Source organism: Bos grunniens, chromosome 19 (assembly GCF_055505025.1).
Source record: "Bos grunniens cultivar Pamir isolate PY7600 chromosome 19, Bosgru_T2T1.0, whole genome shotgun sequence".
NCBI lineage: Eukaryota > Metazoa > Chordata > Mammalia > Artiodactyla > Bovidae > Bos > Bos grunniens.
The window spans coordinates 45889493-45912211 of record NC_141183.1 but is presented as its reverse complement, the minus strand read 5'-3'; the positions used below and the strand labels follow the sequence as shown (position 1 = coordinate 45912211).

At 40.8% G+C, this 22719-nt stretch overlaps 1 protein-coding gene across 4 annotated transcripts in view; it reads left to right on the top strand.

The window, feature by feature from the left end:
* The window catches only part of MYO1D (myosin ID), a 359000-nt gene that overhangs the window by 245806 nt on the left and 90475 nt on the right, over nt 1-22719 (top strand). For 3 of the 4 annotated variants that reach the window (XM_086360259.1, XM_086360256.1, XM_086360255.1), the window contains exon 21: nt 7065-7219. In XM_086360259.1, the coding sequence (XP_086216385.1) occupies nt 7065-7219 (155 nt within the window). Of the gene's footprint in view, nt 1-7064; nt 7220-7338; nt 7488-22719 lie in introns of those variants that run through there. The other variant, XM_086360260.1, reaches the window with a different exon arrangement.

Here is a 22719-nt window from a genome sequence, read left to right as displayed (position 1 = left end):
CATGCCCGAGTTGCTCCTATTAGAGAAGGCAATGGCACCCGACTCCAGTACTCTTGCCTGGAAAATCCCATGGATGGAGGAGCCTGGTGAGCTGCAGTCCATGGGGTCGCTAAGAGTCGGACATGACTGAGCAACTTCCCTTTCACTTTTCACTTTCATGCATTGGAGAAGGAAATGGCAATCCACTCCGGTGTTCTTGCCTGGAGAATCCCAGGGACGGGGAAGCCTGGTGGGCTGCCATCAATGGGGTCACACAGGGTCGGACACGACTGAAGTGACTTAGCAGCAGCAGCAGCAGCAGCAGCACGAACTTATGAGGCAAACAGAGCATCTAGTAGAATCCTTATTTTGCAGAAAAGGAAAGAGTTGCGCTCCAAATTAAATGATTTTCTCAAGCTCACATGGCTAAACGGAGATGACACCCAGGTCATCCTTTACTCCGCTGCTTTCCCCCACCTACCATCCTGTCTCCCAGAACAAAAGAGATGTCCTGGATGCTGTTTGTCTTGCCTTGATGACAACAGGGACTTAATCTTTCATTATTTGTGCAGCAGAGGAAAGTAGGTGCCGTTTGCCCTATTTTCTGCTGGGACTCTGGCACCGCTGTAAGCCCTGAGCACACATGAGGAATTCCTATGCTCGGTGAAGTCATCCAGACAGGGAGGAATAGGGAAGGGCAAGAAGGGAAGCCCACCCCCTGAGGTGGGAAGGTGGCTCAGAAAACCATCAGAGACGCCTCTGCTCTGGCCCAGCAGCATCCAGAAGGGACCCTCTCCCTGGATGGTTTCAGCATTCACAGCTGCACAGCAGTCCCTTTCCCCAAACCCCTGCAGTTAATGTTGCTGGGATGTGCCAGCGAAGTTAGTGCTATTAGATTTCTCATTTTATTAGGCTTTAATCAAGCTCTCCTGTGAAGTGCTCCATCAATTCTAGTTTGCATTTTTGCATATAAAATAATCAAAGGAGAGTGAAGCGTCGTAGACACAGCATGTTTTTTTAATGAAAATGATATTTTTAATTTAGTCATATAAAAATCATCTGGAAAAAAATAAAAATAAAAATCATCTTGGGGTGGGGAAGGGAAGAATTGGGAGTTTGGGATTAGCAGATGCAAAGTAATATATATAGGATGGGTAAACAACAAGCTTCTCCTGTATAGCACAGGGAACTTGATTCAATATCCTGTGATAAACCTTAATGGAAAAGAAATGAAAACATATATATATGTATATATATATATATATATAAAACAAAGAAAGTGAAAGTCACTTAGTCATGTCCAACTCTTTTCAACCCCGTGGACTATACAGTCAGTCCATGGAATTCTCCAAGCCAAAATACTGGAGTGGGTAGCCTTTTCCTTCTCCAGGGGATCTTCCGAACCCAGGAATCGAACCGAGGTCTCCCATATTGCAGGCGGATTCTTTACCAGCTGAGCCACAGGGAAGCCCATGTATAACTGAGTCACTTTGCTGTACAGCAGAAATTAACACTACACTGTAAATCAACTATACTTCAATAAAATATTTTTTAAAGAACTTTCTAAAAAGCCAGTGTAGGGACTTCCCTGTGGTCCAGTGGTTAAACCTCTACACTTCCATGCAGGACAGAGGGTGAGTTCAACCCCTGGTCGAAAAACTAAGATTCCCACATGCCATGTAGTGCAGCCAATAAATTAACAAAATAAAACTATTTTATTTAAAAAAATGTACACCAAACAAAAAATCATCTGGATGTTATACATCTAAGTGAGAGAGAGATTTATATATTCTCTTACACAGGCCTTAAAAAACCCATGATCCAAGAGGGAGGAAATTATAGGTATCAGATCAGATCAGATCAGATCAGTCGCTCAGTCGTGTCTGACTCTTTGCGACCGCATGAATCGCAGCACGCCAGGCCTCCCTGTCCATCACCAACTCCCGGAGTTCACCCAGACTCACATCCATCGGGTCAGTGATGCCATCCAGCCATCTCATCCTCTGTCGTCCCCTTCTCCTCCTGCCCCCAATCCCTCCCAGCATCAGAGTCTTTTCCAATGAGTCAACTCCTCACATGAGGTGGCCAAAGTACTGGAGTTTCAGCTTTAGCATCATTCCTTCCAAAGAAATCCCAGGGCTGATCTCCTTCAGAATGGACTGGCTGGACCTCCTTGCAGTCCAAGGGACTCTCAAGAGTCTTCTCCAACGCCACAGTTCAAAACCATCAATTCTTCAGCGCTCAGCCTTCTTCACAGTCCAACTCTCACACCCATACATGACCACAGGAAAAACCATAGCCTTGACTAGACGGTTAGTGGCTATCAAGGAGCTTCCCAGGTGGCTCAGTGGTAAAGAATGGTGAAGTGGTAAAGAATACCCATGGTTAATTCATGTTGATGTATGACAGAAATCAAACCAGTATTGTAAACCAATCATCAATCAATTAAAAATAAATAAGTATTTTTTTAAAAGCCCATGATCTGTGTAGGTTGTGAAAGGATTCCCAATTACTTGAATATTTTCCCCTCTCTCATTTGAGTACCAACCCTGGCATTCTTTAAAACCAACCTAAAAACTCCCTTCCTCTGAAAATTTATTTCCATGACATTTAGGGATACTTATTTTTACAGCTTATGTTCATTTGTGCATGATATTTGGAAAAGTCTACTGTGATAGAACATGGATCTGGGTCAGTCCACAAGCTTGTGTTCCAGTTTCAAGGTCTGCAAATCAGCTCACTTCTTTGAGCCTCAGTTTTCTTATCTGTAAAATATGGGCATGAGACTAAATGGTCTTCCAAGTGTATGAACTGTTAAAAGCTCTTCAGTTGTTGGGTATTTGTCTCTTCCACTCATCCAGCTGGGTCATGAATCCCCGCAGAAGAGAAAAGCATACCTTCTTCATCTCTGGCACTTCCGTCCCCACCCCTAGGCTGCCTGGCACTCTGCATTGCCCCCAGTGGATATCCTGTCAATGCTGATTGCCAGACCAAACGACAGCACCTGTGGTAGCCAGGAGGTGACACTTTGGTGTTTTCTGCAGTCAGAGAACAAACCACAGAGTGAGAGATCACTCAGGTACCTGCTTTATTGACCAAAGTAGATCTAGTGATCAAAACAACCAAGGAGCTATATCTTCTAAATTTGTGTATAATAAATAAAATTTGGTAGTGGTGATGGTATTCAGGTCTATGGGTCTTCATACATGCATAGATTTCTGGAACTAGCACCACAATGAAGATGCAGTCATCTCATTACCCCCCAAAACTCCTTGTGTCAGACTCCACCTGACTCCAAACCCTGACAGCTCTATTCCAGAATATCTCATGAATTGAGTCATCCAGTAATGTAACCTTTGAGACTGGATGCTTTCTCTCACCATAATGCCTTTGAAAGCAAGCCTTGGTGTTGCATATCCATGATTTGTATTATTAACTCATTCCTTTTTATCGCTGAATAGCATTCTATCATATAGCTGTATCACAGTTTGTTTATTCACCTGTTGATGGATATTCTGGTTGTTTCCAGTTGGGAGCACTTATGAATACAACTGCTTTAAACACTCATGACTGAGACCAGGTGACTCAGTGGGTAAAGAATCTTCCTGCGGTACAGGAGATGCAGGCAGCGTGGGTTCGATCCCTGGGTTGGGAAGATCCCCTGGAGGAGGGCATGGCAACCCACTCCAGTATTCTTGCCTGGAGAATCCCATGCACAGAGGAGCCTGGCAGGCTGTAGTCTGTAGTGTTGCACAGAGCCTGATACGACTGAAGCAACGAGCACGCACATGTGCAAACATTCATGTGTGAGTTTTCGTGTGAACACAAATTGTGCTTTTTTTTTTGGCTGCACTAGGTCTTCGTTGCTTTTTGTGCAGGCTTTCTCCAGTTGCCGTGAGTGGGGATTACTCTTCCTTGCAGTACGTGGGCTTCTCATTGCAGTGGCTTCTCTTGTGGAGCATGGGCTTTAGGCACATGGGAGTTGTGGCTCGTGAGCTCAGGGGTTGTGGCGCACAGGCTTAGCTGCTCCGCGGCATGTGGGATCTTCCTGGACCAAGGATCGAACCCATGTCTCTTGTATTGGTGAAAGTGAAAGTCACTCAGTCATGTCCGACTCTTTGCGACCCTATGGGCTATACAGTCCATGGTATTCTCCCGGCCAGAATACTGGAGTGGGCAGCCTTTCCCTTCTCCAGGGGATCTTCCCAATTCAGGAATCGAACTGAGGTCTCCTGCATTGCAGGTGGATTCTTTACTGGCTGAGCCACAAGGGAAGCCCAAGAATACTGGAGTGGATAGCCTATCCCTTCTCCAGCAGATCTTCCTGACCCAGGAATCAAACTGGGGTCTCCTGCATTGCAGGTGGATACTTTACCAACTGAGCTATCAGGGAGATTCTTATCCACTGCGCCACCAAGGAAGTCCGAACATAAGTTTTTATTTCCCTGGGCTAAATGCCCGGGACTGAGATTTCTAGATCATGTGGTAATTCTGTGACACTGTCTTCCCAGTGACTGTACCGTTTTACATTCCTCCCAACAATGTGTGAGAGTTCCTCTGATTGTCCTACAGTCTCACCAGCATTTAGTCTTAATCACTTTTGCTGTTCATCTTCCTCTTTGTTTTGTTTTGATTTCAGCCATTCTGACAGGCTTGTGATGATATCTTGTTGCAGTTTAATTCCCATTTCCCTAATGGCTAGTCATGTTGACCATCTTTGCATGGACTTATTTGGGGAAGTGACTACAGATCTTTTGCTCATTTTAAGTTGATTTGTTTGCTCTCTCATTGTTGAATTTTAAGAGTTCTTTATTCTGGACATAGGTCCTTTATCAGATCTGTCTCTGCAGATATTTTTCCCCAGTCTGCATGCTGTCTTTTCATTCTCCCATCAGTGTCTTTCTTAGAGCAGAGTTGTAAATTTTATGCAGTTTTTTTTCTTTGTTGGGTTGTGCTTTTCGTGTCATTCCTAAGAAATCTTTGCCCAGTCCAAGGTCACAGAGATTTTCTCCTGTGTTTTCTTCTACAAGTTTTACGGTTTTACATTTTACATTTAGATCAATGGCCCAATTTGAATTACTTTTTCATGAAGTGTGAAATTTAGGTCAATGTTTATTTCTTTTGGCATGTGGATGTTCAAATCCCGAGAAATGCTGAGTTACCCAAATGCTCAAATGATCCTTTCTCCATTGAACTGCCTTTGCATTTTTGTGAAAAATCAATCAGTCGTATTTATGTGGGACTATATCTTATTCTCCATTCTGTTCCCACTGATCTATGTTTTTATTCCTTTGACAGTCTTCTTGACTATTACCTTTCTTGATTACTGTTATTTTATAGTAAGAAAATCAGCTACTATGAGTCCTCCAACTTTTTTTTTTTTTTCAAATGGCTTTTGCTATTCTAGTTTCTTTGCCTTTCCATATATATTTTAGAATCAGCTTGTTGATATCTACCAAAAATTCTGCTGGAATTTTGGTCAGAATTGCATTAAATCTATAGATTGATTTGAGGAAAATTGACAGTATCCAACCATATTGAGTTTTTCAACCTAAAACACATTATTTCTCTCCATGTATTTATATTTTCTTTTATTCCTGTCATCAGCATTTTTGTTTGACTTCTTTCATCAACCTTTCATAATTCTCAGCTTACAGATCCTACACACATTTTGTTAGATTTATGTCCAAGTATTTTTGGTTTGGGAGTTGTGGATGGTTTTGGTTTTAAATTTCTGTTTCCAGTTTTTCATTGCTGGTATATAGAAATATTTTTGTCTGTTGCCCTGGTATTTGTGACCTTGCCAAACCCATGTATTAGTCCTAAGACCTATTTTGTAAATTCCTTGGGACTTTCTACATAGACGATCATGTCATCTGAAAATAAAGCCATTTGTTTCGTCTGTTTTAATTTGTATGCCTTTTAATTTGTTTAAACCTGCCTTGGTACACTGGCTAGGGCTTCCAGTATGAAAGTGCCCAGCAGCAGTAAGAGCAGAAATCCTGACACTGCTCCTGATCTTTGGGAAAAGCATTCAGTCTCGCACCACTTAGCATGATGTCCGCTGTGGCATTTTGGAAGATGTCGTTTTCAGGTTGAATTCTCTTCTAATCCTTTTTGCTGAGAGATTTATTTCATGAATGGATGTTGAATTTTGTCAAATGCTTTTTCTGCGTCAGTTGACATAATCATGTGGCTTTATTTTTTATTCTGTTGCTATGAGGGATTATATTGATTGATATTTTTAATACAAAACCAGCTATGCGTTTCTTAGATTAACTCCGCTCGGTCATGATGTGTCATTGTTCTCATGTAGTTTGGGATTTGATTTGCTGATATTTTGTTGGCCAGTCTAATAAGTCCATGTTCATGAAAGATATTGGATACTGGTTTTTAGTTTTCTTTTCTTATATTGCTTTTGTCAATTTTTGGTTTCAGGACAATGCTCATAAAATGAGTTATAAAGTGTTCCTTTTCTTTCATTTTCTAGAAGAGATGTAGAGAATGGATGTTATTTCTTCTTTAAATATTTGGTAGGATTTACCAATGCAATCACCTGAGCCTGAAGTTTCTTTTTTGAAAGGTTTTTAACTACAAATTTAACTTCTGTAATAGATAAAGTAAGCTTCAGGTTATCTGTTTCTTCTTGGGTGAGTTTTAGTAGTTTGTGGCTTGCAAGGAATGGTTTGGTTTTGTCTAAGTTGTTCAATTTTATGCATAAGGTTGTTGTAGATATTCCTTTTTTATCCTTTTAATGTCTATGTGGTCTGTAGTAATAGCCCCTCTTCCATTCCTGATATGGGTCATTAGGTCTTTTCTCTTTTATTCTTTCAAATTAGAGATTTAGCAATTTCACCTATCTCTTGAAAGAATCAACTCTTTATTTCATTGGTTTTACACTATTTTCTACTTTAAATTTCATTAATTTCTGTTCTTATCTTTATTATTTCCTTTCATCTGCTTATTTCATAAAACTTGGTAAAGATTAACATCACCAGTATTACTGAGTAAAACCACTACAAACTGTTTAAATTCATTATTTTGAGAGCCATCCTAACAGTTTTCTGTGCTATATTTCTTTGCAGTTGACCGGTCTAAGCGTCTCCAATGGAAAGGACCAACTTGTAGTGTTCCATACAAAAGACAACAAAGACCTAATTGTCTGTCTCTTCAGCAAACAGCCAACCCACGAAAGTCGAATCGGAGAACTGGTTGGAGTCCTGGTGAATCATTTCAAGAGGTAAAGTTTGGTTTTTGCTTAACGAAGGCAAGTTTAAAATAGATGAAATCTTTCATCATAATTCTCACTGAACTTGTTTCATGCCAGTTTTAGCATATTGAGTTATTTTCCTTCTTAAGGACAACTTAAATCATCTGTTTCGCGGAAGGCGAAATTAGCATCCCAGCTTAGTTCAAGATTAGGAATGATCCTCTGCTTTTCCAGCCTCCAGCTGAACCAACAGTCAGAGATTTCCCCAATGGCGATTTCTTCACTGCCAATCCAAACGTAATTAAATCCAAAAGACAGAAAACTTACTTTACATTCTTAGTATCACAGCTTCTCATTTATCCCGAGTATAATCAATTCAAGTATCTGCTGTGAATGTAAACAAATTAGAAGGCAGGTGTAGGATGACTTGTGGGTCCACAAAGACTAAAGGAATTCTAAGAAGCAATTACCTCTGCAAAAACATGGAGTCATGAGGGAATGCGGTATTGTCAGAGAACTTCATAGTAAACCTCGCTGATGCCTAGTGTGATTGTGTATGTCTATGGAGTGAACAGTGATGTGAGAAGGAAAAACAGGCAACAGATCCTGATGGTGATGGTGTTCAGTGAGCATCAGATAAATGTAAGTAGAGGATTTTTGCCTGGTTATTTATTGGAGTTGTTTTAGAGGTGGAGTTCTTTCTCTAAACAAAGGCATATTTAGTATCTGACGTTCACACATGTAATTCTATGGTGTTCCTTTTTGCTAACAAATGCATGGAGAATAATTTTAGAAGTGAGCTGCAGAGGCCATTTATTTTATGCTCTAGACCAAAACAGATCTTTCAATATCTTACATAATTAAATGCTTTCAAATGGTATAAGTGAAATGATGTTGAGTGGTCACCTGGTGGAAAATAAGAATCTGACTGAGGAATTACCAAAAGATAACAATAAATATATAGGCCTTTGAAAAATTTCCTCCTATCTGCCAAATAAAGCTAAGAGAACTACTGAAGGGTTTAGAATGTAAGAGAAAGACATGGAGAAGTCATCTCTACAGTAAAGTCTATAACTCAAATAAGCAGGTCCATTTCCTCTTAATACGTAGTTGTAGCGAAAGATGGATAGTCAAAAGGGATTTTACTTTGTTACCTTTCATTTGGATGCCTGTACTACTAAATGGTTTTTGCCTGGGACATTTAAGTATTTTTGCTCAGTCTGAGTCCTTGTTTCTTAATTTCTCACTCCTGTTAAATGCCTCTACACATGGCGGAAATATGTGAATCTAATTGTGGAATCCATCAATGACTTCCTTGTCCTAGCATATTGTCTGAGGTTCTCTCTTTAATATATGTAAGAATTTTAAATGTCTTTAAAATGTATAAATGGAGGGAAGGGAAGGCTGTCAAGCTACTGGGATTTTTTAATTATTCCATGTGTATTTTTTATTGAAGTATATTGATTTACAGTGTTTCATGTATAGATTTACAACAAAGAGATTCAGGTATACATGCATATAGACCTATTTTTTTAAGATTCTTTTCCTTTATAGGTTATTACAAAATACTGAGTATAGTTCCCTGTGCTATACAGTAGGTCCTTGTTGGTTGTCTGTTTTATATACAACATGTATATCAATTAATCCCAAACTTCAAATTTGTCCCTCCTTTACCTGCTTTCCTCTTTGATAATGTAAGTTTGTTTCCTGTGTCTATAAATCTGTTTTGTAAATAAGTTCGTTTGCATCATATTTTAGATTCCACGTACAAGTGACAGCATATTGGTATTTGTCTTTATCTGACTTACTTCACTCAGTATGTTAATCTTTAGGTCCGTCCATGTTGCAGCAAATTGAGTTATTTCATTCTTTTTGTGGCTGAGTAGTATTCCATTGGGTATATATAGCACATCTTTATCCGTTCATCTGTTGATGGACATTTAGGTTGCTTCCACATCTTGGCTGTTGTAAATAGTGTTTCTGTGAACATTGCAGCATATGTATCTTTTCAAACTGTTGTTTTCTCCAGATATATACCCAGGAGAGGGTTTGCAAGATCATATGGTAGCTCTGTGTTTAGTATTTTAAGGAACTTCCATTCTGTTCTCCATAGTGGCTGTACCAATTTACATTCCCACCAGTAGTGTAGGAGGGTTCCATTCTCTCCACACCCTCTCTACCATTTATTATTGGTACACTTTTTAATGATGGCCATTCTGATCCATGTGAGGTCATACCTCACTGTAGTTTTGACCTGCATTTCTTTTATAATTAGCAATACTGAGCATCTTATGTGCCTTTTGGCCATCTGTATGTCTTCTTTGTAGAAATGCTTTTTTAGACCTTCTGCCCATTTTTTTTTCTTCTGCCCATTTTTTGATTGGGTTTTATATATATATATTGACCTGTATGAGCTCTTTTTGTCTTCTTTTTTTTTTTTTTTGATGTCCTTATCCTGTGTTTCTAATTCTTTGAATTAAGAATTAAAGTACAAATGAGAGGGGGGAAAATCCTTCTGTCTGTCCCTAGAAAATTCATGCTTGGAAATTTTGATTTAGAACTATAGTTAATTTGCTATTGGCTTCTTGAGAAAAGGTTAATTTGATTTTTTTTTCCTAGCTGTTTTTCTGTATTGTCAAGTACCAGAGCATTGTTGTAACTTTGAAAATCATATTGTATTTTATAAGCATAATGATGTGGCATGTAATCTTTCTTGTCCCTGGGTTAATTTTGTAAATCCAAAGACGATAAGAAATTAACTCCAAACCAGTACTTTATCTTTAAGAGAATTTCCTTCAAGTGCATTCTAAGAAGTTCTCTAGTTAAAAGTTGGGAAGAAAAGACCCAAAATAACAAAACATACCATTGATAGACTGAATCTGAACAGGAGTCAGTGTCTTTAAAACTTTTAAAGAGAGAGGATTAGGGCTTAAAGTCCATGAACAAAATGCTAGCCACGTATCAGAACAAGGGATTAGGAAAGGGACTCCCTGAGTTCAGGAGATAGAGACAAGAGTCTGGGAAGATCAAGGCAACTGAATTTTTCAGGACAGATTGCCAAAGAGGGAAGAAGAGCACAGAGAGGGAATGCTAGAGATCTGTGTAGGATCCCCCTCAAGTTCCAAATAAGTCTTAAAAGCAAGACCCAAAGGGATCAACTGCCACCGAGTAGTTTAACTATGTCCTAGAACAGAGCTCATGAATGTTTATAGCAATGCACAAGTATCCACCTCCAACAAGGCAGAATTCACAATGTCTGACATCTAATCAAAAATTACTAGGCATACAAATAGGCAGGACAGTGCAATCCAGTACAAGGGGAAAACCATTATCCAATGGAAACCAATCCGCAACTGACAAAGGTGTAAGAATTAGCAGACACAGACATGAAAGCAGTTATTATAACTAAATTTCAGGTGTTCAAAAGTTAACTAAAGACATGGAAAATATTTTTTAAAAAAAGGTTCAAATCAAACTTCTAGATGAAAAATACATTGATGTATGAAATATTTCATGATTAAAAACAAAGACAAAAATGATGAAGCTTATGGCTTTCTCCTCTACCTAATGAATTTCTCATGACCATCTTCTCTCACAAATTGAAGCCAGCCCTTTCCTGGCATTTCTGCCCATACTAATCTGAAACTGAATCCAACTAAATATAAATTAGCCTTACTCTCACCTCCTTCAGTCTTTCCTTAACCTGGACCCATTATTTCTGCCTCTGCAAGAACTCACCCACACATTTCACATTTTCTAAAACATTTGAAGGCAGTCTTTTAATGAAGTATATTCTGAGGTGTGACATTTACAATATTTAACAACCAGCATGGCTCAGAAACCATTCAGCACAGACGCCCTTCAGAAACACCTGATCCAGCCATACCAGCGAGTCCTGGCTACATTCCACAGACCAGAAATTATACCAAAGAAGAAAAGAAGGGGGCCTGAAGTCAAGTATGTTTAGGATTCCCTGATGAAGTTAAATAGGTTTCTTTACTGCAGTACTTCCCAGAGCTTTTTATTAATAATAGGCTTTGTTCATTTTAAATACAGACAATTAAAAAATTGTGTTACACACACACACACAATTAATGTATGTGCTAAGTCGCTTCAGTCATGTCTGACTCTTTTGCGACCCCATGGACTGTAGCCTGCCAGGCTCCTCTGTCCATGGGATTCTGCAGGCAAGAATACTGGAGTGGGTTGCCATTTCTTACTCCAACAATTATGTATATTATAAGCCATATCTAGAAAGACATTCAGGAAATGAGTAATTCTGTTTGTCTCTGGAGAGGGGAGATGGGGTACCAGGAGAAAGAGGTATGGGAGGGAGATTTATTTATTTTTCATTATAAACCTTTTGCAACAAATACATGTATTACTTATCTAAGTTTTTTTCATTTAAATAATAAAACATGCTACTTTTTAGGTATATTACAGAAGGCCCTAAATTCATGGTTATTTTCCTTTCCTGTTTAGAAAAGTAGAAAAGAACAAAAGAGCTTTCTGAGCAAATGGTTTCTCTCATGGCATTGAATATGTTGAAATAAATGCAAATAAAAGCTCCTAGGAAACTACTGTTTCGTGGGTCCGATTGTGTAGGTCACATGACGCTGAGGTGAGGTTTCTTTGTCTCTGGTGTTTGTACCAGTGGTTTCCCAGGCCGGTTTGCTTTGCAGAGGTGATGAAAGTGGCTGACCTGACTTTTGGTTTGTATCTCATGCTCAGCAGTGACTACCTGCTGGTAGTAAGCTTTTCTGCCCACTAGTAAACAGATGGCCTCACGTTGGCTGCCCTAACTACAGAGTCACCAGAAACTCTGCAATATTAAGCTGTCAAAGGACCCATCTGCCCTAAGCAGCTGTCCAGGCATTTGCCTGTCTGGATGCTGGAAACCTCAGTATAACCCCAGTCTTAGGCACAGAAACTTCTTATTTTCCCCATTCTATTTCTGTGGATGCAAGCCAGGAGTCAGTGCCATCTGCGTCTTGTTTTTCATAAGCAGTCTCTTTAATATCTGCATGTGGGTTCTTTAGTTGTGGCACAGGAACTCTTAGTTGCAGGATGTGGGATCGAGTTCCCCTGCCAGGGATTGAACCTGGGCCCCCTGCATTGGGAGCACGGAGTCTTAGCCATTGGACTATCAGGGAAGTCCCTCGCTTACGTTCTTTTTAACCCACACTTGAACTATGGGTAGAATCAGACTAATAAGCAGGCTATTGGCTATGGCCACGGGAACGGGGGGAGACGAGGCCTCCTGAGCAGAGGTGAAGGGGAGGGGCAAGGCCAGCTCACAAAGCCCCCTGCTCCTGGCCCTGTCTGTCCTGTGCTTCCAGTGCTCAGCCCTTCCTGCTCCTCCTCATTCCCCACGCTCCTCCGCCCCTGAGCCCGGATACCCGTGTTCCTGGCTCTTAATCTGTATTCCCAAACTGCTTTCCTTGAATGCCTGGCTACTAATCAGAGTAGTTTATATTCCTACTAAAAATATGTAAGTAAAAGAAAGATCCCATGGACTGTAGCCCTCCAGGCTCCTCTGTCCATGAGATTCTCCAGGCAAGAATACTGGAGTGGGTTGCAGTTCCCTTCTCCAGGAGATCTTCCTGACCAAGGGATCAAACCTAGGTCTCCTTCTTTGCAGACAGATTCTTTACCATCTGAGCCATCAGCGGAGCCGATAAAAGAAAGACAGTTGAAAATAATGTAGATAGACAACTATAGTCATCCCTCAGAATCCAGGGGGCATTGGCTCAAAGACCCTCTGGCGGAAAATCCACAGATGCTCAAGTCCTGTAGTCCACCCTTAGCATCCACAGTTCTGTATCCATTAATTCGTCCAGCTGGGGAATTGTGTGTTCCTCATTAGAAATGACCCTGGTGCTGGGAAAGACTGAAGGCAAGAGGAGAAGGGGGTGACAATTTGAGATGATTAGATAGCACCACCAACTCAATGGACATGAATTTGAGCAAACTCTGGGAGATAGTGGAGGACAGAGGAGGCTGGCATGCTATAGTCCATGGGGTCTCAAACACTTAGACACAACTTAGCAATTGAACAACAACAACAAATAGTATTTACTGGAAAAAAAATCCCTATACATAAGTAGACCTGGGAAGTTCAAACCTGTGTTGTTCAAGAGTCAGCTAAATAGAAGATTTGTTGATTAAATTATGGTCCATCTCCTGAACAGAGTATTGGGGCCATTTAAAATGATAATTATTGGGACTTCCCTGGTGGCCCAGTCGTTAAGACTCTGCAGTTCCAATACAGAGGGCATGGGTTCCATCCCTGGTCAGAGAACTAGAATCCCACAAGCTGTACCACATGATGGAGCAAAAAAGAAAAAAATGATAATAATCAAAGTCCTCTGATTCATGGTGATGGAAAAGTGAGTGACCACCACTCGCCCACCTTTGCTTTCCAATAGAGATACATATACATGAAAACATAGGAAGAGATGCCATTGGCCTTACTAGTACTGGAAACCAGAAACATTGCTCAGCCAGATGCCTGCTCAGAGGCCCATCCTTCACACCTGCTCACATGTCACCTATCAGGCCTTCTCTGCCATCCTGTAGAGAAGAGCAGTTCACCCACCACAGTGCCCCCTGACTCCTCCCCTGCTGTTTCCCCCTTGGCTTTCATGTCCATCTGACACTCTATCTTTAGTTGTTTGTTTATTGTATATATTCCAACTAGAATACAAGCCCCAAGTCAGCACTGCAGTTTCCCTAATGTTCCGAACATTCCTGGCACTCAGAAGACTCCCAGGAGATAACTGGTGAAAACAGAGGCTGACTGCTATCCCCCTTGGGCCAAAGGATACTTCTAGTCCTTTCCCCCCACTCTGCATCTTGTCCACCAGAGGATGGTAACAGTCCTCCTTCTGTATGAAGGAAAGGAAGAGCCCTGACATTTTCCTTCCCCTTATGAACACCTCTCATCTTCTACCAGCTGCAGGATTATCACTCTGAGCAATGTAGTACATCTGGTTACAGAAGTGAATGGGTATTTCAAGATAGTAAATTAGCAACTAAAAGACCTATGGGCTGAAAGAGCCATGGGTATGTTGTATGCTGGGAGTTGCAGCTTTACATTTACTTTAAAATATATATATATAAGTAGTAATTTACTTATTTCTTAAAAAAATAACTAGAAATAATTTCAAACTCTCCTTGTCAGTAAGCTGACAAGGAAGCAAGATATAGGGATTCCCGCTCAGACAGCAGCTTCATAATAAGTAAAAGACGTCCACATCTAGCGGTTGTGTCCATAAGCTAGCTCTCCAGCTGAAAAACTGAGAAATGGGGCTTCTCTGGTGGTCCAGTGGTTAAGAATCACCTGCGATTGTAAGGGACATAGGTACGATCCCTGGTTCGGGAAGATTCCACATGCCGAGGAGCAACTAAGCCTGTGTGCCACAGCTCCTGAGCCCAAGCACACTGAGCACCCTCGAGCCCATGCTCTGCAACAAGGGGGGTCGCCGCAATGAGACGCTCCCACACTGCAACTATAGAGTAGCCCCCACTTGTCACAACCAGAGAAAGCCCACCCAGAGCAACAAAGACCCACAGCAGCCAAAAACAAATAAATATTTTTTTAAAGCTGAAAAATGAATTCTAACTTCAAACAGGTGGACCATGAGAAAGACTCCAAAAAATCTCTATGCCCCTTTTGTGTAACACCAGAACTGTCTCCTTATTTATGAGATCTGTAGAGAAAGTCAGTAGCAGTGAGACAGATATAGACAGCCTTAAAAGAAAAAGAAAAGTGTGTTTCCGAAAAGTATTATAACAGAAAATTCACATTATAGAAACTATAGCCTGAATAAAATTTAAGAAAGCAAGGATTCTGCATAAACAGACCAAAGATTGCATGACAGACTGAGATGAAGAGGGGCAAGCTGAGAAACAAAAGTGTCCAATTATTTGAATGGAATAAAAGATATCGAAAAATTTAAATGAAAATCCAGCAGTGACACAATTGGTATTGCAGAAAACAGAATCGGTATGAAAGAAAAGTTTAAGAAGGTCTCTTGGTTTACAGAGGAAGGGTAGAGTAACAAAGAAGTTGACAGATATGGAAGACAGAGAACAAAAGGTTTACATTCAAATAATAGGTGTACTTGGAAAAGAGAAACACACTGAGCAAAACTAAGACTTGTTTTATTGATTTTAAGGATACATTTTTTTAAATTTTGGCCTCTCTGAAGTTGGGATGCGACTTAGCAGTGGTGGATTCTTATAGTGGTAATGGGCAACATCTCAGTGATACGCAAAGGATGCATCTTACAGGCAAGGCATCGTATATTCAGTAAAATGTGTTAGCTTAAAACATACTAGAAGAAAATCTTCCTGTGTCAGCATAACAAGATTGTCACCGTGTGGGTGAGATGCCTATCTCAGGGGCAGTCACTTTGACCAGAGAAGTGGGTCTTCTCAGAATATGAAAGTCTGCAGTAAGACCACGGGAAGAACCTCTTTTGGGACAGGGCAAGACAGAGCTGGGTGGGAACGTTTGGTGGTGAAATATATGAGGCCAACATTTCGCAAAAGAAGCAGAAAGTGACCCTGGGCAGAAGAAACAATGCAGCATCATTACTCATTGTGAAAACGTAGAAACTGTAGAAGTCCATCAAAATAGACATGGTTAAACATATTATGGTATTTCCTTACAAAGAAATAGAATTTGCCATGAAAAAAATATAACAGTCTTTATCAGGGTTCCTTAAAGTGTGGGTGGCATCTGCACTGGAATACCTGGAAGTGCTTATTCAAAAGGCAAATCCCTGGGCCCCTTCTATCAGTAAATCCTAATTTCTAGGAATCTACACCCTTAGTGGGCTACCCAAGCAATTCCCATTGGTTTCATGAACTGACTTAGAAAATGGCCAGGATGAACATGTGATATTTTCATATGGTCATTGTGACAAAGGTAGCATTAAAAAAAAAAAAAAAAGCAAACCACTAAACCTTTGTGCTTGTAAAATGATTATTATCAAATCAGGTGCAACAATAGCATCCCCTCGTACCCCAGTGAAGAGAGGCAGGGTGAGGAATGGGCTGAGGTTCAGAGAGAGGAGTGAAGGAGGGTGGAGACGAGAAATGAGATGAGAATTGGCAGAACCAGCATTCTATCTGCCACCTCTGCTTGCCCCAGAAAGAGCCATCCCTCACTCTAAGCAATGGTCTTTAGTGACCCTACAAAGTTTGCTGTTAAGACCTGCCTGCCCATTCACAGATGGGATACCCCACCTGCAAGTAACAGGCCTCCAGGGAATGAACTGAACCCATTTCTATACAGTCCTGCCCATCTGCTGTACACAAAAGAACACAGAGCAAAGTCTTAAAAGCTTTTCAGTATGACTAAGGCAGGACCGAAATCAAACAGCATTAAGGTGCATCAGCTGCTGAGGACGGTGCACTATCCACCGACTTTCCATTTCTTCTCCCTGCACTGTGCCATCTGTCTTGAGAAGCAGCTGCCCTTAGACAAAAGCCCTCTCTGAGGACATGCAGGGTGCACAGTCATCCTCAGCCTTACCTGCTCTTATGATGGAGATTTACTGAAGACTTTTGTGCAGATCAAAGATACTTATTTGCTTTATGACATAACCATCTTTGCCTTTCATGTTGAAAGAGAAAATCCAAAAGTACTGGAAAACTGATCATCTTTTCAGCATCACTTCAGGGAGATATGGTACATTTAGGGTAATCGTATTACTTTTTTGAAGGCCCTTAAGCTTCCCCAGCAGCTCAGCAGTAAAGAATCCTCCTGCCAATGCAGGAGACATCGGTTCAATCCCTGGGTTTTGAGAAGATTCCCTGGAGGAGGAAATGGCAACCCACTCCAGTATTCTTGCCAGGGAAATCCCATGGACAGAGGAGACTGGCAGACTACAGTCCGTCTATAGGGTCGCGAAGAGTCTGATACAACTGAGCAACTGAGCTCTTGCCCAGCCCTAAACGTTGCAATGTGTTCACGTGGAGATCGTCCTGTGAAGTTTTCGTGAATTCACACCCTGGTTTGTGCTGTTGGGATTTTTTCCTAAATTGTCAGATAGAAAATTTAAATGAACAGGCTTTTTTTTTTTTAAAGCTTTCTTCATGTGTTTATTTTAAGTCTTATCGACTGTATAGGAAGCATAACTACTTAACCAAGTGTTTTTTCATCTGAAACAAACACTGTTATATTTTCATCCCATCATTTAGCCTACATTCTCCCTGCGTTCACTGCAGGTCTGGCTGTGAGGGGTGGAAAGGATACAAAGATGGACCGTGTGATCCTTTTCCTCAGATAGCTCTCGATCTCATGGGGAAGATGGGATGGTGTGCACACTCCATTGCCTGAGGCGAGCTGTGACAGGGCCAGACCATGGAAGCGCAGGGGATGAACTGATCATCCAACTGGGTCTCCAAGGCTTGCTGGAGTTTTATCAGTTGGGATGGGGCAAGATTTTCCCCAGAGACGTGAACAGAATGTGCAAAAGCTTGGTGGAAAGAAGTAGCTGAAGTAGGACCCCAAGCTAATGAATTTGAACTTTATCATATAGGTTATAGGGAGGACGTAAGTATTAAATTATATAATGCTGCGACTTTCTTGGCAGTCCAGTGGTTAAGTGATTCTTCTGCCTGTCCAGTGGTTAAGTGATTCTTCTGTCTGTCAGGGCAGGGGACACAGGTTCAGCCCCTGGTCTGGGAAGGTTCTGCAGGCTGAGGGGCAACTAAACCCATGTGCCACAACCACTGAAGCCCACGCGCCCTGGAACCTATGTTCTGCGACAAGAGAAGCCACTGCAAAGAGAAGCCTGTGCCCACAATGAAGGGTGGCCCCCACTCGCTGCAACTAGAGAAAGTCCAGCCTAAGCAACAAAGACCCAGAGCAGCCAAAAATAAATTTTAAAAAATATTTATATATATATATATATGTATATACAACACCAGTGAGTCAAAGCCTAATAACATGTTATCTCCCCTGTTAAATGACATTTCCATGTTAAATGTTAAATGACATCATCTTCCATGTTAAACATGCTCAGGATGGCAAAACAGTCGTCCACTTAAAAGGGAAATGGAAAACTGAAGACGCTAGTTGCTATACATCTGCGGCCCCCATATGCCAAAAAGAATGAATTAAATGGAGAAAGAACGAGTACGGTAGAGGGTAGAAAGACAAGTGCGACTCTCAGTAATAAAACTAGAAATTAAACGTCCTCAAAGGAGTAAGAGCCATGGCAAAATTCCTTAGCGTTTGTAATTTCCCTGCTGTTAATTTGGTTACCCAAAATATATAGTTATTAGCCAAAAAAAGATAATCCCTAAGATGAGAAGGACCTGGATTTTCACCCCCAGGAACAGCAGGGAAGTAAGAGGTTTACAGGAGCTTCGCTGCATTCTACAGCCGTTTTGCAGGGAGAGAAGCTTCTCCAGGGATGGATGGCAGTAACACTGAACAGAGGGAGGAGGCGCTTGAGTGAGGGGACATCGGCCGTTGGTCTGTCCAGCAGCCCCTTCTTCTGGAGCTCCCTGTCCCCTGTGTTTCATCTCCACGGCTCCCACCGGCGGCACCACATCCTCGCATCCCTGACCCCCCTGGCAGAGATGAATAGTGCAGGGGTGGCACGTGGCCTGTGCTGCACCACTTCCCCCTTCCTAGAGATCGCTGGGCCTCAGTCCAGAGAAGACGCACAGGTCACTGCCTCTCCAGACACCCGGGGGCTGGGGCAGCCGCATTTCCAAAGGTGAAGAAAACCACGGCATGGCTGACCCACAGAGAAGCAGAGACCGCGGTAAAGGAGAATCCGATGGATCCGGGCCCGTGTCGGCTGAAATGCAGCGCCAGCCTCCCTGTGACCTTCACACTGTATGACCTTGTTTGACACTAGATTGTGTATGATTTGAAGAAGGCTGATTTGTCAAAAATCAGTTCACTGTCACACATGTGGTTGACAGGACCATACTGTAGGTGCACTTGGAAATTGTTAGGCAGGTGAATATTTTATTATGTGGGATTTTTTTTCCAGTTTTTTAAGAGTAGATTTTTTTAAAAATTCAATTCACCAAAAGTCAATTTGCCAAGTGGCCAGTTCATTGAATTTGCAAAAATCTGCAGTTACCAAAACTTGGTTTCAAGGAATACCCTTCTTGAATTAATTCCTTGTCACAACATTTTAAGGCATGTTGAAGTTAAACTAAGGGTCTCGGATTGGCTTAGTCTTTTCATGAAATTTAGCTGAAAAATGGACTTCACTCTATTTGCACATATGTTGTTTGGCATTTACTTAGAACTATTAGGGAAGGGTGTCCTTTTGTTAGATTCTTCAAAGAACTAGCAAGCGTATTTTATATAATCATTGTGCTCTTAAGGGCCTCAAAACCCCATACGACCCTTCCCAAATAGCAGTATCAGATACTATGGTCTGACTGTCACAGAGAGGCATCTGCATTTCAGGTCATCCAGACTCAAGCTTTTCCTAGAAACTGGCACCACCCACTTTCCATACCAGATCTTAAAATACAAAGCAGCTGTCAGAATCCACAGATTTTACCATTTCCTTATGGGAAATTTAGCTTATACTAAATCTTCAAATTTTCCTTCAGTTATTTTCCATTTAACATTTAGTATTCTTCCATCAAGTTTGCCCAACTGTCTAATTTATCTCATTTACCAACTTACCAGTTTACCGAAAATATGTTCCTTTGACCCTTTATAAAAAGTTGACAGTGCTTCAGCTAGATGAGATGGCAATTAGTAGCTTTTGAGAATTTCCAGGAAGTGTAATTGATCAGTTTTCATGACAGTTTAAGGAGGAGTCCTTTTGTTTCTGGCCCTGCTGTTGGAGCTGGAAGTAGCTGAAACAGAGGAAGAGAGGAGAGTGTGTGCACCCGTGCATTTGGGTGCCAATCTGGGGGTTGGGGGTGGGCAAAAGGGACAGGCTGATAGGTGAGGAAGAGCCAGACAGCCCAAGAACCATAAGCATCCAGCCAATCCAGCCAATAAAAACTGGATAAACAGAAAACAGGTCTGTGAGATATGCAGATTTGTTGTTCAGCATATTGCCCTTTGGTGAGTTCACCATTTGACAGATTTCTTTTCCTCAATGAGTTATCCTGGTTCATAACAAGTTCCCCCTCACTTAAGCTATAGGAATTGGGTTTCTGTCCTTGTACCCAAGAGGTGTGGTTTAGTCACTTAGTTATGTCTTGACTCTTTGCAATCCCATAGACGATAGCTCACCAGGCTCCTCTGTCCATGGGATTCTCCAGGCAAGATACTGGAGTGGGTTGCCATTTCCTTCTCCAGAGGATCTCCCCACCCAGGGATCAAACCTGAGTCTCCTGCACTGCAGGTGGATTCTTTACTAACTGAGCCATCAGGAAAGCCTGTGTCCAAGAGTCCTAATGTAATGCATTCAAGCCCTACACAAATCGACAGTTTTTATGCACTGCTATCTACTAATAAATAATACAGCAGATGTTGTTGGATCTTGGTAAAACATATAGTTGATACTTTATTGCCAACATTTAGTCTCCCTCCTAAGATACTGAAAGGAAAAGAAGGTGAAGTTGCTCAGTTGTGTCCGACTCTTTGCGACCCCATGGACTGTAGCCTACCAGGCTCCTCTGTCCATGGGATTTTCCAGGCAATAGTACTGGAGTGGATTGCCATTTTATTCAAGCGTCTCTGTTTTGTAAATATTGGAGTGTTAAACTCCTCTGTAGGTATTAGAGATGTTTCTTTATAAATGGATATTGTGAGGCTGTATTTTATCCAATTTAACTTTGCTGATTTTGTAACAGAGCTTTTTAGAAAATGTTTGAAAATCTGCCAGTTGGTTGTAGTTTTTGCCTCATCTCTGGGCATCAAAATTAAGGACATCAGTGATTTGGAATTTTTAATCACTATATTAGTGTCTTCATTGCCAGACAGCTGTAATTCCATTTTTTCCCTCCTCCATTCAGACTGGTCTCCATGTGTTTTTTAATTGACATACAGTTAAGTTACAGTGCTTTATTAGTTTCTGCTGTGCAGCAAAGTGATTCAACTACACATATGTGTACATTCTTTTTTATATTCTTTTCTATTATAGTTTATCCCAGGATATTGAATATAGTTCCCTCTGCTATACAGTAGGACATTGTTGTTCTTGTCAATGTGTTTTCAATTCTTCCCAGCATTATTTTAATTTTTCCTCGGGGTGAAATAAAAAAAAAAAATCTAATACACAACTGAAATGAAAATAATAGATGGTTGAATCCATTGGAAGAAAATGAATTTTGTAATGACAAATGAGACAAGTCTAAGGATATGCAAACATTGCTGGAGAGGAAAGTAAGAGATCATTCTTTCATAGTTAATTGGAACCATTTTCTTGAATTTTCAGGGGTCTGGGGCTATGGTATTTTCTAGAGCTTAGAACACTGAAATTGCACCAGAAAACAAAATTCTTACATTTTGCTCAGTTGTTTCAACATGGCATACATTCCTGGCCAGACCCTCTGCAGATACCAGGCTTCTCTGTAAAAAGGGGACGGTGGTTTTGTTGAATTCAGAGCCCATCCTCCAGCCTTTCTTCAAAAGGTGATAGCAGTTACTTCCTCCAGCGTCTCTTTGACGTGAAGAAAAATTGTTCCAAGCCACCTTTGCTTCACATTTGAGACCAAAAGAAATAGCCAACATGACATTTATGATTTTTTAAATGGTTTTTGCGTTTAATGTCTTATTTTTGGCTTTCTTTTTAACTTGCCTAAAAAATGATGAATGTCAAATTTTCTGTGATCGTCGTTGTTAAATTTATAACTAGAAAAACATATTTAAAAGTTATAAGATTATTTCAGAATATCTTTTCCTCCAGAAGCAAAGCAACTAACAACCAGTACGTTCCCATGAAATTTTTGTAGTGGAAAAAAATCAGCTCAATCCCATGTATGCATCCTGGGTGAGATGGAATCATTACTAAAGGAAACAAAAAGTTATATATCCTGCTCTTAGAAAGATACCAGGCCTAGAGATATCATAGAAAATGAAAAGAATCGGACTGAGGCTATACGGAGAAAAGAAATTTTGGTATAAAATGGAATAAGTAAGCAGCCTTACAGTACTAGATGACTCAGAAAACCCCATGTCAGGAAAAAAAAAAAAAATCAAGGAACAGTTTCTTAGAGAATATTGTTTTCTAACCAAGACAAATTAAAACAAAAAAAAACAAAGCCCGGCCTTGCTAAATTATGCCATTCGGAATTAGTAACTTCTGACTTTCCACATCTGAGGCTTCTTTGATGGCGTGGAGATTCTTGGCCTTCTGTGTTCAGCATATGCATTGAATTAACAGACCTGGTAGGAACGAGTATTTGACAGGAAACAGGCAGTGTGTCTTCTGGTCTTAACATCACCACCAGCTCGCTGTAGGCCCTTCAGCAAATCAACCTTTTTTAGTTGAAATTAAAAGCCTTCACCAAATGTCTTTATTCATTAAGATACATGTGTGTATATATATATATATATATGTATTTCTATCTGCATGATGGGA